General features: G+C 48.4%; 1 protein-coding gene across 1 annotated transcript in view; it reads right to left on the minus strand.

Moving 5' to 3' along the window:
* Positions 1 to 11196, minus strand: part of H6PD (hexose-6-phosphate dehydrogenase/glucose 1-dehydrogenase) — a 28036-nt gene extending 16840 nt beyond the window's left edge. The window contains exons 1-3 of the mRNA XM_027843807.1: positions 11008 to 11196; positions 5331 to 5959; positions 3392 to 3509 (exon numbers count right to left, since the gene is read on the minus strand). Of these exons, the coding sequence (XP_027699608.1) occupies positions 3392 to 3509; positions 5331 to 5951 (739 nt within the window). The 5' untranslated portion in view covers positions 5952 to 5959; positions 11008 to 11196. The remainder of the gene's footprint in view (positions 1 to 3391; positions 3510 to 5330; positions 5960 to 11007) is intronic.
* Between the last annotated feature and the right edge of the window lie 213 nt (positions 11197 to 11409).

Consider the following 11409-nt stretch of genomic DNA (forward strand, 5'->3'; position numbering starts at 1 on the left):
AACCTCCCAAGGGCAGGATAGGGGTGGACTTCTTAGACTGCAATTAATCAGTCAGTCAACAAAAATTTATTAAGCTAGATGGCTCAGTGGACAGAGTGCTGGGCTTGGAGTCAGGAAGACCTGAGTTCAAATCTGGCCTCAGATACTCACTAGCTAGGTGACCTTGGGCAAGTCACTTAAGTCACTCTGTTTGCCTTAATCTACTGGAAGGAAATGGCAAACCACTTCAGTATCTTTGCTAAGAAAACCCCATGGACAGCATGGCCCACAGGGTCATGGAAGAGTCAGACACTGCTGAAAAACAAATGTGCCAGACACTGTACTAAGCACTGGGGATACTAAGATTAGGGACACTATGAAAGACCAAAAATCATTCCCATTTTGAAGGATGAACATTCTAATGCGAGAGATAGCATGTTAATGACTAGATACAGGGAAGAGAGAATAGTGTAGAGATTAAGGTAATGTGAAGGGGGATTAGCCCCTGGGGAGCAGAGACCAGGCCTCCTACAGAAGGTGGGATCTGAGCTGAGCCTGGAAGGAAAGCCAGAGAAACAGAGGCACAGGTGAGGAGGGCAGATAATTTCAGGATGGGGCACAGCTGGTGCAAAGACATGGAGATGAGAAATAGACGGCCATGCTGGGATCTACAAGGAAGCCGGTATAACTGGATTGTGGAGTATGAGAAGGGAGAAAGGCGTAAGAAGTCTGGGAAGATACAAACGGGGCAGATCATAAAGAGTTTTAATGTCAAACAGAAGATTTTGTGTTTGATCCTAGAAATGAGAGGGCGCAGGGGAGGTCATTGAGCATGGAGGTGACTGGCCAGTCCTGGGTTAGAATGGGGAGAGATCTGGAGCAGGAAGAGTGGCCTTCCAACAGAGGATAGCAGTGATCTAGGTGAGGGGTGATGGGGCCCTGAATCAAGGCCCAGTGGCCAGAAGGGGATGTGGACAAGGGCTGCTGGGAAGGTAGCATCAACCAGATGTGGGAGGGGGAATAGTGAGAGAGAGGAGTGGGCGATGACCCCCAGATGCAAGCCTGGGTGAGCAACAGGCTGGTGGTGTCCATAATGGGGAAATTAGGAAGAAGGGAGGGTTTAGGAGAAAAGATAAGGAAGTTGTGTTTTGGCCTCATTGAGTTTCGGGTATCTACCGGACGCTTAGTTAGATACATCCAAGAGGGAGACTAGAGGTCAGGAGAAAGGTCAAGGCTGAATGAATAGACCTGGGAATTGTGTGCACAGAGGTGACAGCTGAATCCGTGAGAAATTACCGAGTGACTTAGTACAGAAGGAGAAGAGAAGAGGGCCCAGGACAGAGCCTGAAAAAGATCTGAGGGTTTCAGTGGCCTGCAAGCTCTGTATGAGCCTGAAGTATTGAAGCAGCAACTGAAAAAAGATAACTCAGTTTTGGACTGCATTAAGGGAGGGAGAGAATGAGAATTTGTTAAGTGCCTACTATGTGTCAGGCACTGTGCTAAGTGTTTTCCAATTATTATCTCATCTGATCCTCACAACAACCCTCGGAGGTGGGTGCTGTTAACATCCTCACTTTGCAACTGAGGAAACTGAGGCAGAGATTAAGTGACTTGTCCAGGGTCACACAGCTAATAAATGAAGCTAGATTTGAACTCAGGTGTTAAAGGACTTGGGCAACTAGGTAGCACAGTGGTTAGAGCACCAGGCTTGGAATCAGGAAGACTCATCTTCAGCACTTACTAGCTGTGTGACCCTGGACAAGTCACTTAATCCTGTTCGCCTCAGTTTTCTCATCTGCAAAATGAGCTGGAGAAAGAAATGGCAAATCACCCCAGTAAAAAACCCAAAATGGGGTCACAAGCTATCAGACATGACTGAAATGACTCAACAACAATTCCAGTGCTTTAACCACTGTGCTACCTGAGAGATGTGGTAGCTTCCAGGAAGAGGGAGATGATCATCCCTCATCTGAAATATTGTGCACAGTGCTGAATGGACAGTGATAAAATGGAGAATTTCCAGAGTAAGGCAACCAAGATGGTGGAGTACCATGGGTCCAGGCCATATAAGGACTGGTTGAAAGGAACTGGAGATTTTGAGCCAGGAAATAAAAAAGCTCAGAGGAGACGTGTTAGTTGTGCATTTATTTTGCTTGGCTTAGACTCCAGGAACTTCATTCCCCACCCCTAACTCTCCACCCCCAGCTGACCACCTGGAATCTCATCACCACCCAGACTGACTCAGGTTTGGAATACTCAGCACATTCTTAACAATGCCTCTCCCCTCTGATTGGAGGGCTGGAGGGAGGAGCACTGCCGCCTGCTAAAGCATCATTTATAGAGAGCTTACAGCCTTCAGGCTAACAGGGTACTTTATGTGCTCCTCTTTCCCATTAGATTGTAAGCTCCTTGAGGGCAGGGACTATCTCTTTTTCTTTTTTGTATATCTAGCTCTTAGCACAGTTCTTTGCACATAGTAGGCACTTAATAAATGCATATTGAATTGAACTATTTTTATCCCCAGTGTCTAGCATACTGCCTGGCACACAGTAGGTACTTAATAAATGTCTGTTGAGTTGAATTGAATTATTTGTATCCCCAGTGCCTAGCATACTGCCTGGCACATAGTAGGCACTTAATAAATGTTTGTTGAGTTGAATTGAATTATCTGTATTCCTAGTGCCTAGCATACTGCCTGGCACATAGCGATAAATGAATGCTGATTGAATTGAAGGGCTGGTCCGTGGAAGAGGGATCAGCTTTGTTCTTCGACTTACCCCAGGAGAACAGAACCAGGCATGATGGGGGGCAGCGGCAAAGATGCCAGTTTCGGCTTGGCATCAGGACAGACTTCCTAACAGTTACAGCCGTCCCAAAGCAGAATGGTCTACCTGCCACACTGGAGGCTCCAGGTTGAGCATATGACAGGATTATAGCAGATTACTGGATGGCCTCTGAGCCCTTCAGCAACATAAAATTCAGAGGTTCTCTGGTTCAAACTGGGAAAAGGAAGAGCTGGGATTCAACCCAGGTCTACCCATTTGACTCCAAATCTAGCTGTCTCTCCCCCTATACTTCATGTCTTCCCATAAAGCATGGAGATATGACTGCTTTTTCCCCAACATTCTCAGGGGGCCTCCTTCTAGGTGTTTGAACATCTGTGGATACCAGCTTCTGGCTGCCAGTTTCTGATTGCTGACAGATTGAAATGACAAGAAACTAGCCGAGGGAAGACCCAAAGGACCTGCCCAGCCTGTGGTGCTCTTGGCAAAGTCAATCATCCCGGCTCCTGGTTCCCATGCACCACCAGCCAGAGACTTGGGTTGAGGGGGAGGACCAGAGGTGGGGGAGAGCCAGTGAATGCCACCCTTTCCACTCTTTCCCTCCCTCTCTCCATCCTTCACTCACTCACCCTCTGCATCCACCGTCTCCTTCATGACAATCTCTACCCTGTCCACGTGGTGCCGGTTCCAAAGTCGGTCCAAGGCTTTCCAGTTCCGGTCTCGGAAGGGCAGGATCTGGGCCACTGCCTGTCAGGAGAGAAGAGGGGCTGAGTTCGCCATGTCCGTGGAGAGCCCCCCAATCTTCCTGATTTCCCACCTGGGGATAGTCACTGGTCACTGGGATTGGATGAAGGACGGGTAGATGAACAGCACAAACCTTACGAATAATGCAACCTCATTCATTTGGTGTCATCAGTGGAGGGAACTCCCAGTGTGGATACTCCCTCTTGCAATGCAGTCTAGTCATTTGTCATTTCTAGATCCTTGGGGAGGGGGGAGAAATTAAGGGCTCACACAGTCAGCGTCAGATTAAAAGGTGGGACGTCTACCCTGCTTCTTAGGAACATGGTGTTCGTCCGAGATGACCCAGGTAGCAAACAGCAGAGATGGAATTGGAACCCAAGTTCTCCCCTTCCATTCAGCCCCCTTTCCCAGCCCTTTCCTCTCCTTGACACCCTCCCTTTTTTATTTTCCTTTCTTTTTGAGGAGATCCAGACTTGTGATTTCAGGGCTTCCCCAGAAGGAGATTCCTTCTACTGAAAGCCCACAAGCACTCTCTCTCATTTACTGTCTTAGTGAGTTATCTAGCACATTGAGGAGCTGAAGAGGGAGGGGGAGAAAAAAATATTTATTAAGCACCTACTATGTACCAGGCACTGTGTGCTAAGCACTTTACAATTATTATCTCATTTGATCCTCACAACAACCCTGGGAGGCTGGTGCTGTTATTATCCCCATTTCACAGCTGAAGAAAATGAGACAGACAGAGGTTAAGTGACTTGCCCAGGGTCACACAGCTAGTATCCGAGGCTGGATTTGAACTGAGATCTTCCTGACTCCAAGCCCCGTCACCTTAATTGCTCAGAATTAGAGACAATATGTGTCAGAGGCAATATTTGAAGTGAGGTCTCCCTACCTCCAAGGCCAGCTCCCTATCTCTAGTGTGATGAAGAATGCTAGGTGGCCTCTCATGCCTCAGTTTCCTCATCTGTAAAATGAGGAGGATGACTAGGTAACCTATAATGTCTCTTATGATATTTCCACCAGGCACTGCATTTGGTCCTGAGGATGCAAAGAAAAAAAAGTCCCTGTTCTTAAGGATGGATCATAAGATATGTGCATATACATAAGATATACATATATACATATTATATTACATATACAATACATTTTCTTGTTCAGTTGTTTCAGTTGTGTCTGACTTATGGTGACTTCATTTGGGGTCTCCTTGGCAAAGACACTAGAGTGGTTTGCCATCTCCTTCTCCAGCTCATTTTACAGGTGAGAAAACTGAGGCAAACAGGGTGAAGTGACTTGCCCAGGGTCACACAGTTAGTAAATGTCTGAGGCTGGATTTGAACTCAGGTCTCCTTGACTCCTGGCCTGGTGCTATATCCACTGCACCACCTAGCTGCCCATATAATATATATATTATATAACACATATATATATTATATTACATATACAATAAATATATTATACTGCATGTCATCTATGTGTATTATACATGTATAATATATAATTGTATATGTTATACATATATTTTATATATTATACATATATATTATAATATTATATATTATACCTACATCACATGTAAATACAAATATCTATATATTTGTATTTTAACATTTATTCTGAGTACCAAATTCTCTCTCTCTGCCCCTCCCACCTCTCCCCCTAACTGATGAGAAGACAAACCATATGTATCATACAGTTTTAAAGGTTGGAGGACCAGAAGGGTGAAGACAGTCTCACCCAAACTAGCTCTGACTGGGTATGAAGCCAGTGGCCCAGCAGCCCAATCAGGAAAGCACTAACCCCTGTGGGCCACCCTCCATCTCCCACCTGCTTGCCAAGGTAGTGGTCCACACGATACATCTCCTCCTCTCGGAAGAAGGTTCCAAGCTCCTTGGAGAGCTCCTGGGCAGAGCGTCGGTCATGCCCGAAGGGCTTCTCGAGGACCACACGCAGCCAGGCCCCTGGGCCCGGCCGGCAGCTGCTGTTGATTTTCTGAGCAATGTCCGCATAGGCAAAGGCAGGTACGGAAAAGTAGAAGATCCTTCCAGACTCTTGAAGCCCCTCCTGCTGGAGCCGGGCCTCAATGTCCTTGCTGAGGGTCACATAGTCCTCGGCTGTCCGCAGCTGCCGATACCGGCTCAGCTGCAGAAACTGCCCCTTGAGCTGGGCACAGCGCTCAGGCAGCACATCCAAGGGGCAGGAGAGCTTCTCCAGGGCCTGGGCCATGAGCAGCTGCCCCTGCTCAGGCCGCGTCAGGGCCGCCCCATGGAAGCTAAAGCTGTGGCCGTTGCCTGCCTCGTCCAGATAGAGCTGGAACAGTCCCTGCCACAGGTACTTTTTGGCCAGGTCCCCCGTGGCTCCCAGGAGGACGATGGAGACGTGGCCTCGGGGCTCCTGTGCTAAGACAGAGCCCAGCATAGCGGCGGCACAGATGACAATCCTCAGCATCTTGAGCCCTAGGGAGCGAGGGGACACAAAAAGACATTAAACAAGAAAAGATCAGACACAGGGCTTGAGTGCTGCTGATGTGAAAGAGGTCCCAGCATCTCCTGCTGGCTAGAAAACATCTATGTGTCATTTATAACCACTTTATTACCTGGGAAATCCCTTAGACTTTGGCCTCCTGCATACTGATGAGGGCTGCCTTCATCGGCAAAGACCGGCTCCAGCCCAGCCTGGGGCAAAGCTCATGTCTGCAGGAGGCAGAGGTGGTCACTGCAGGGGTCACAGGCTGGTGCTGCCCCTGGTGGAGACTGTGCCAGGCAAGAGGGAGAGGCAGGCAGCAGCAGCAGGCCACAGGACCAAAGGTCATGGGGCCCAAACCCCTCGCTGCACGCCCAGCAGAGCAGAGTCACTTGTTCACTTGTATGTAAGAGCAGAGACAGAATTCACCCCAAATCCTGGTTCCAAAGTCAGGGCTCTGGTTCCTACTCTAATGGAGTTAATTATGTATAAATAAGATACATACAAAATTAACTAGAGATACTGAAAAAAGGGAAGACACTAACATTAAGGGAGACAGAGAAAGGCTTCCTGTACAAGGTGGGATCTTAGCTGGGAGGTGGAGATGAGGAAGGAGAACATTCCAGGCATGGGGGACTGCAGGAGCAAAGGCCTGGTGATGGGAGATGGAGGCGGGGCAGCCAGAGAGAATGTCTGGAGCTGGAGATAGAAGGTCTTGGGGGTGTCTTGTTCCAGAAACACCAAGGAAGCCAGTGTCACTGTACCAAAAAGTATGTGGGGGAGTGGTAATTCTGCTGAGTTATTCCTTTTTTTTGTTGTTGTTTTTTTGAGGCAATTCAGGTTAAGTGACTTGCCTAGGGTCACACAGCTACTAAGGTCTGAGGCCGGATTTGAGCTCCAGTCCTCCTGACCTAGCACCAGTGCTCTAGCCACTTTGCCACCTAGCCATCCCTGAGTTATTCTTTAGTGTAAGTAATATGATCTGGCCTTGAAGCCAAGAAGACCCGAATTCAAATTCTGCCAGCTAAATAATCCTGTTCACTTAACTTCTCAATACTCTTAGGCAACTGTCTTAAGATCATAACTTGCCCTAGAAGATGCCGACCCTCATTGGTGGAGGGATTTTCCTCACTCAGGAGCCCCTTCTATCAGTGAAATCACACGGACAGTGACTAGCCCATAAGGGATGGCTGGGGGGAGGCAGAGGACTAAATTAGAAAACACAGGTGATTGTTAAAACTAAAGACATCTCGACAAAAGGAAACCCCAACCAGTACCAGCGAGGGCTGGCCAATTCCGTTCGGTCTGGGGGCCCTGCAGCCGTAAGCAGCTCGCGTCACTGCCTCTCTCCAAGGTGCTGGAGCCCTGGCCAGGAACCAGGCCCCTGCAGCCCCCTGGGACCGGGCAGCGGAGGGAATGTGCACCGAGGCTGGACCCTGCGTCTGCCATCCGGCAGCCTTTGCTGTTGTTCCACCTGGCTATTCTGGGAGTGGGGGTTTGGTTTGGTTTTTTTTTTTCCTTTCCCCTCTCTGCTTCTCTCCTCACTGACCTTGCAGGTTTTTCCTTCTCTCCAAGGCAGAGGAATCTCTAAAGGGGAAACCTGCAGAGGACCATGGAATGGGGTGCAGGCAGACACGGCAACCCCACTCATCTACTGAGATGGGGGTAAAGAGGAGGGTATGGATGAAGAGGTTGGAGGGGCACTGCCTCATTGTCCCCTCCTATGCCCCCATTCCCCTTTCCCCTGTCCCCTTAAGCACTGATCAAGGGAGGAGAGGGATTAAGCCTTCTGAAACACAGAGCTCAACCCCTGAGTCTTAGTCATACTTAATAAATAGTGCCTAACCCACAGTAGGTGCTTGATAAATGCACATCGGACTGAATTACATTAACTTGGTTACCTCTAAAGCAGGAGTTCTTAACCATCTTTATGTCATGGGCCCCTCCCCTCTGGCAGTCTGGTTAGTATGGTGTGTGTGACTCTCTCGGAATAATGTTTATAAGTAATTGAAGGAAATACTAAATGTCATACATTAGTGAAAATTGGTTCCCCCCTCCAAGTTCAGAGACCCCCTAAAATCTATTCAGGCCTTTCAGGTCTTAGCCCAATAGGTCCTTCTATAATGGAAGCCAGCCTCCTGATCTCTGAACAGTGCTTCACAGCCTCAGAAGGCAGTATAGACAGAGCCACGCACCTCCTTCCCTACCCACCTGCCCACCCCACACACAGTGCTTTGCAGAAGTGGGGGGACTATGAAAATGGGACACCGCTTATAACATCAGAATTTTTCAAATGTAGGTTAGTTTTGCTGAACTGGTTTTCTTCCCATCTTTTTTTATTCTTTGTTATAAGAGATGGCTCTCTGGGAGACAGAGGAGATGGAAGGGTCGGGGAGACAACATTGAAAAATGTCAGTGACATGAAAACAAAATGGAGCAATAAGTATTTATTTATTTATTTATTTGGAGGTAATCAAGGTTAAGTGACTTGACCAGGGTCACCCAGCTAGTAAGTGTCTGAGGCCGGACTCAGGTCCTTCTGACTTCAGAGCCAGTGCTCTATCCGCTGCACCACCTCGTTGCCCCTTAGTATTTAATTTTTGTTTTTGTTTTTGGCTAGGCAATGGGGTTAAGTGACTTGCCCAGAGTCACACAGCCAGTAAGTGTTATGTGTCTGAGGCTGGATTTGAACTCAGGTCCTCCTGACTCCAGGGCCAGTGCTCTATCCACTGTGCCACCTAGCTGCCCCTCTTAGTATTTATTTTTAAAAAGAAAAGGGTGAAACCAAGCAAATGCTTTCCTCCCTCTACAATAAACTGATCAAGTAACAAGCATTTATTAAGCTCCTATCGTGTGCCTGTCAGTAAGTGCTAAGTACTAGAGACATAAAGTAAAAAACACAGTTCCCATCCTCCAGAGTCACATGCTAATGGGAGAGACAGTTACCCTACAGTCTAATCCTACTGGCCTCACAAAGGACTCTACAGCTTCCGTCTCACTGCTTTTGAACCAACCATCCCCCCCCCCAAGGCTGGAATGCTCCCCCTCGGCACCTCTTAAAAATGCTCAGCTTCCTTCAGAATCCAACTCAAGTGCTACCTTCTACAAGAAGTCTTTCCTGATCCCCCCAGCTGCCAGTGCCTTCTCCCCCCACCCCAGATTACCTTATGTCTATTTGGTAAAGGGAAGTAAACTGAGACACAGAAGGAAAAAAACGCTTGCTGAAGATCATATAGCAAGACTGAGGCAGAATCAGAGAAAGAAGGCAGATAAGTGAGCTCCAGGGTCGGTACTGAACAAGGGACACAGGGAGGGAGGGAGCTGAGGCACACGCCTTTAGGACAGACACAGACTCTCTGGCACTCAGGGTTGAAGCGTTCTGTCTAATTTGACACAGCCAAGCTCACAGGTTCCCTTCCTGAAGTACAGCCTCTCCCACCTTTCTGGCCCCACCCTGGCCAGCTACTGGGGGGTCAGGGGAAGGGGAAGGCATGCTGCTGCCTATAGCTAAATCTCTGGACGTCCAGGCCCTGTTCCTCACCCTAAGAGGGAAACCATCACTCTGGACACTGGGTGATAACCGTAGAAGCCATATACAAAAACCTATTCAAATTCTGCCGAGGGAAATGGAACAAGCCAGTGTCTGGGAATCAGAAGACCTGGGCTGCAGGCCTGTAGGGCTCTACCAATGACCAGAGGGCCCATAGTCACAGCCTTTTCATAGAGATCAGGGACCTCAGAGCTGGAAGGGCCCTTAGAACAGAGAATGTCAGAGCTGGAAAGGCCCTTTGAACATGGAATGTCAGGGCTGGGAGGGCCCTCAGAACATGGAATGTCAGAGCTGGGAGGGATCTAGAACATGTACTGTCAGAGCTGGGAGGGCCTTAGAACATGGAATGTCAGAGCTGGGAGGGATCTAGAATATGGAATGTCAGAGTTGGGCAAAATCACTGCCCCACTTTGGGCTTTGATGTCCTCCTATCCATAATGTAGGAGCTAGATGTGATGATGATCTCTTTGGCAAGGTCCTCCCAACTCCGACCTTCTATGTCCTAAGGGACCCCTAGCTCTTTGACAGTTTGGGTTCTAAGGGCCCTCCCAGCTCTGACATTCACTGTTCTAAGGGCCTTCCCAGCTCTGACATTCTGTTCTAGATCCCTTCCAGCTCTGATATTTCATGTTCTAAGGCCTTTCCCAGATCTGAAGTCCCATCATCTCTATGAAAATGCTGTGACTATTCATATTATAGACTTTTTCCTTTCCGAAAATCCCGTTAAGAATTCCTTCAGTGAAGTGAGTGCTTAATCCCACTCATTACCTACCCAATGGGGCAAAACAAATTTAAATAAAAGACTGGGAAAGGAGGCCAACGCCAAAAGATCATTCCATAATGATGCAGCAAATCTGAAATCATGACGTGGCTGGGGCTCCATTTACAAAACGACTCTGCTGGGCAGACTGCCGGCTGGTAGAGAAGATGCATCCAGGAGGAATTATTTGGCACCTAGGTCTGCTAGAGACAAGTGACCCTGGACAAGACACTTCACATTTCTGAATGTCACTTTCAAGGAGTAACAGAAAACCACAGATTTAAGCCGGATGGGACCTTCAGGGGATCAATTGCCCACCCACCCAATCAATCAATCAGTCACCAAACTTTAAGTAACTACCCGCTAAGTGCGGGAAGATGCCCAAAAAGAGAAAAGATTGTCTGCCCTCAGGGAGCTCATAAGCTAAAGGAGAAAGCTCTCAATCATAAAATCATTGGCCGAGAGCTGCAATGAACCCCAGAGACCACCTAGTACAACCCCCTTAACTTTATAGATAAGAACACCAAAGCTCATCAAGGTTAAGTGTTGTCCCAAAATTTACACAAATAGGATTCGGACTCAGGTCCCACCTCGGGAGCCAAAGCCCTTATCTCTAAAATACAATGACTAGGACTGATTCCTGTTTCCCTAGAGGATCCTGGGGAAGTTTTCTCTGCTCCTCTACCTTGGTCTTGAGAAACCCCATCCAGTTTTTTGGAGAACAGACTCACCTTTGCGAGGACAGGGATCTGCTAGGCTCCCAAAGGGTCTGTGGGGATGTGGGCCCCACCAAAGGCTCCGGATGGGATTCAACTCCCCTTCTCCCCTCGGCTCTCCCTAGAGAGAGAAGCAGAGGGCAACAGGTCATCAGATCTGAAGCATTCTCTGGTCAACTGATTACAGACCAAACAGAAGCCTGGGCCAGGGCCCAGCCAACAGTGATTTCTGGTAAACTGGAGGAGGAAACGAGGAAGGGAGGGGCTGAGAGAGGAGGGTCCGACTTGACCCCGCCTCCTGTTCCCAATTCCCACCCCACCCCTGCCCTTTCATTCTGCCTAAGTGGGGAGGGTGATGAGAGAAGGAAGGGCGGGCAGTTTTCTGTTAAATCCCTCATTCGGCCCTGGAATTTTTAA

This window comes from Vombatus ursinus, unplaced genomic scaffold (assembly GCF_900497805.2).
Source record: "Vombatus ursinus unplaced genomic scaffold, bare-nosed wombat genome assembly UNPS02014932.1, whole genome shotgun sequence".
Taxonomy (NCBI): domain Eukaryota; kingdom Metazoa; phylum Chordata; class Mammalia; order Diprotodontia; family Vombatidae; genus Vombatus; species Vombatus ursinus.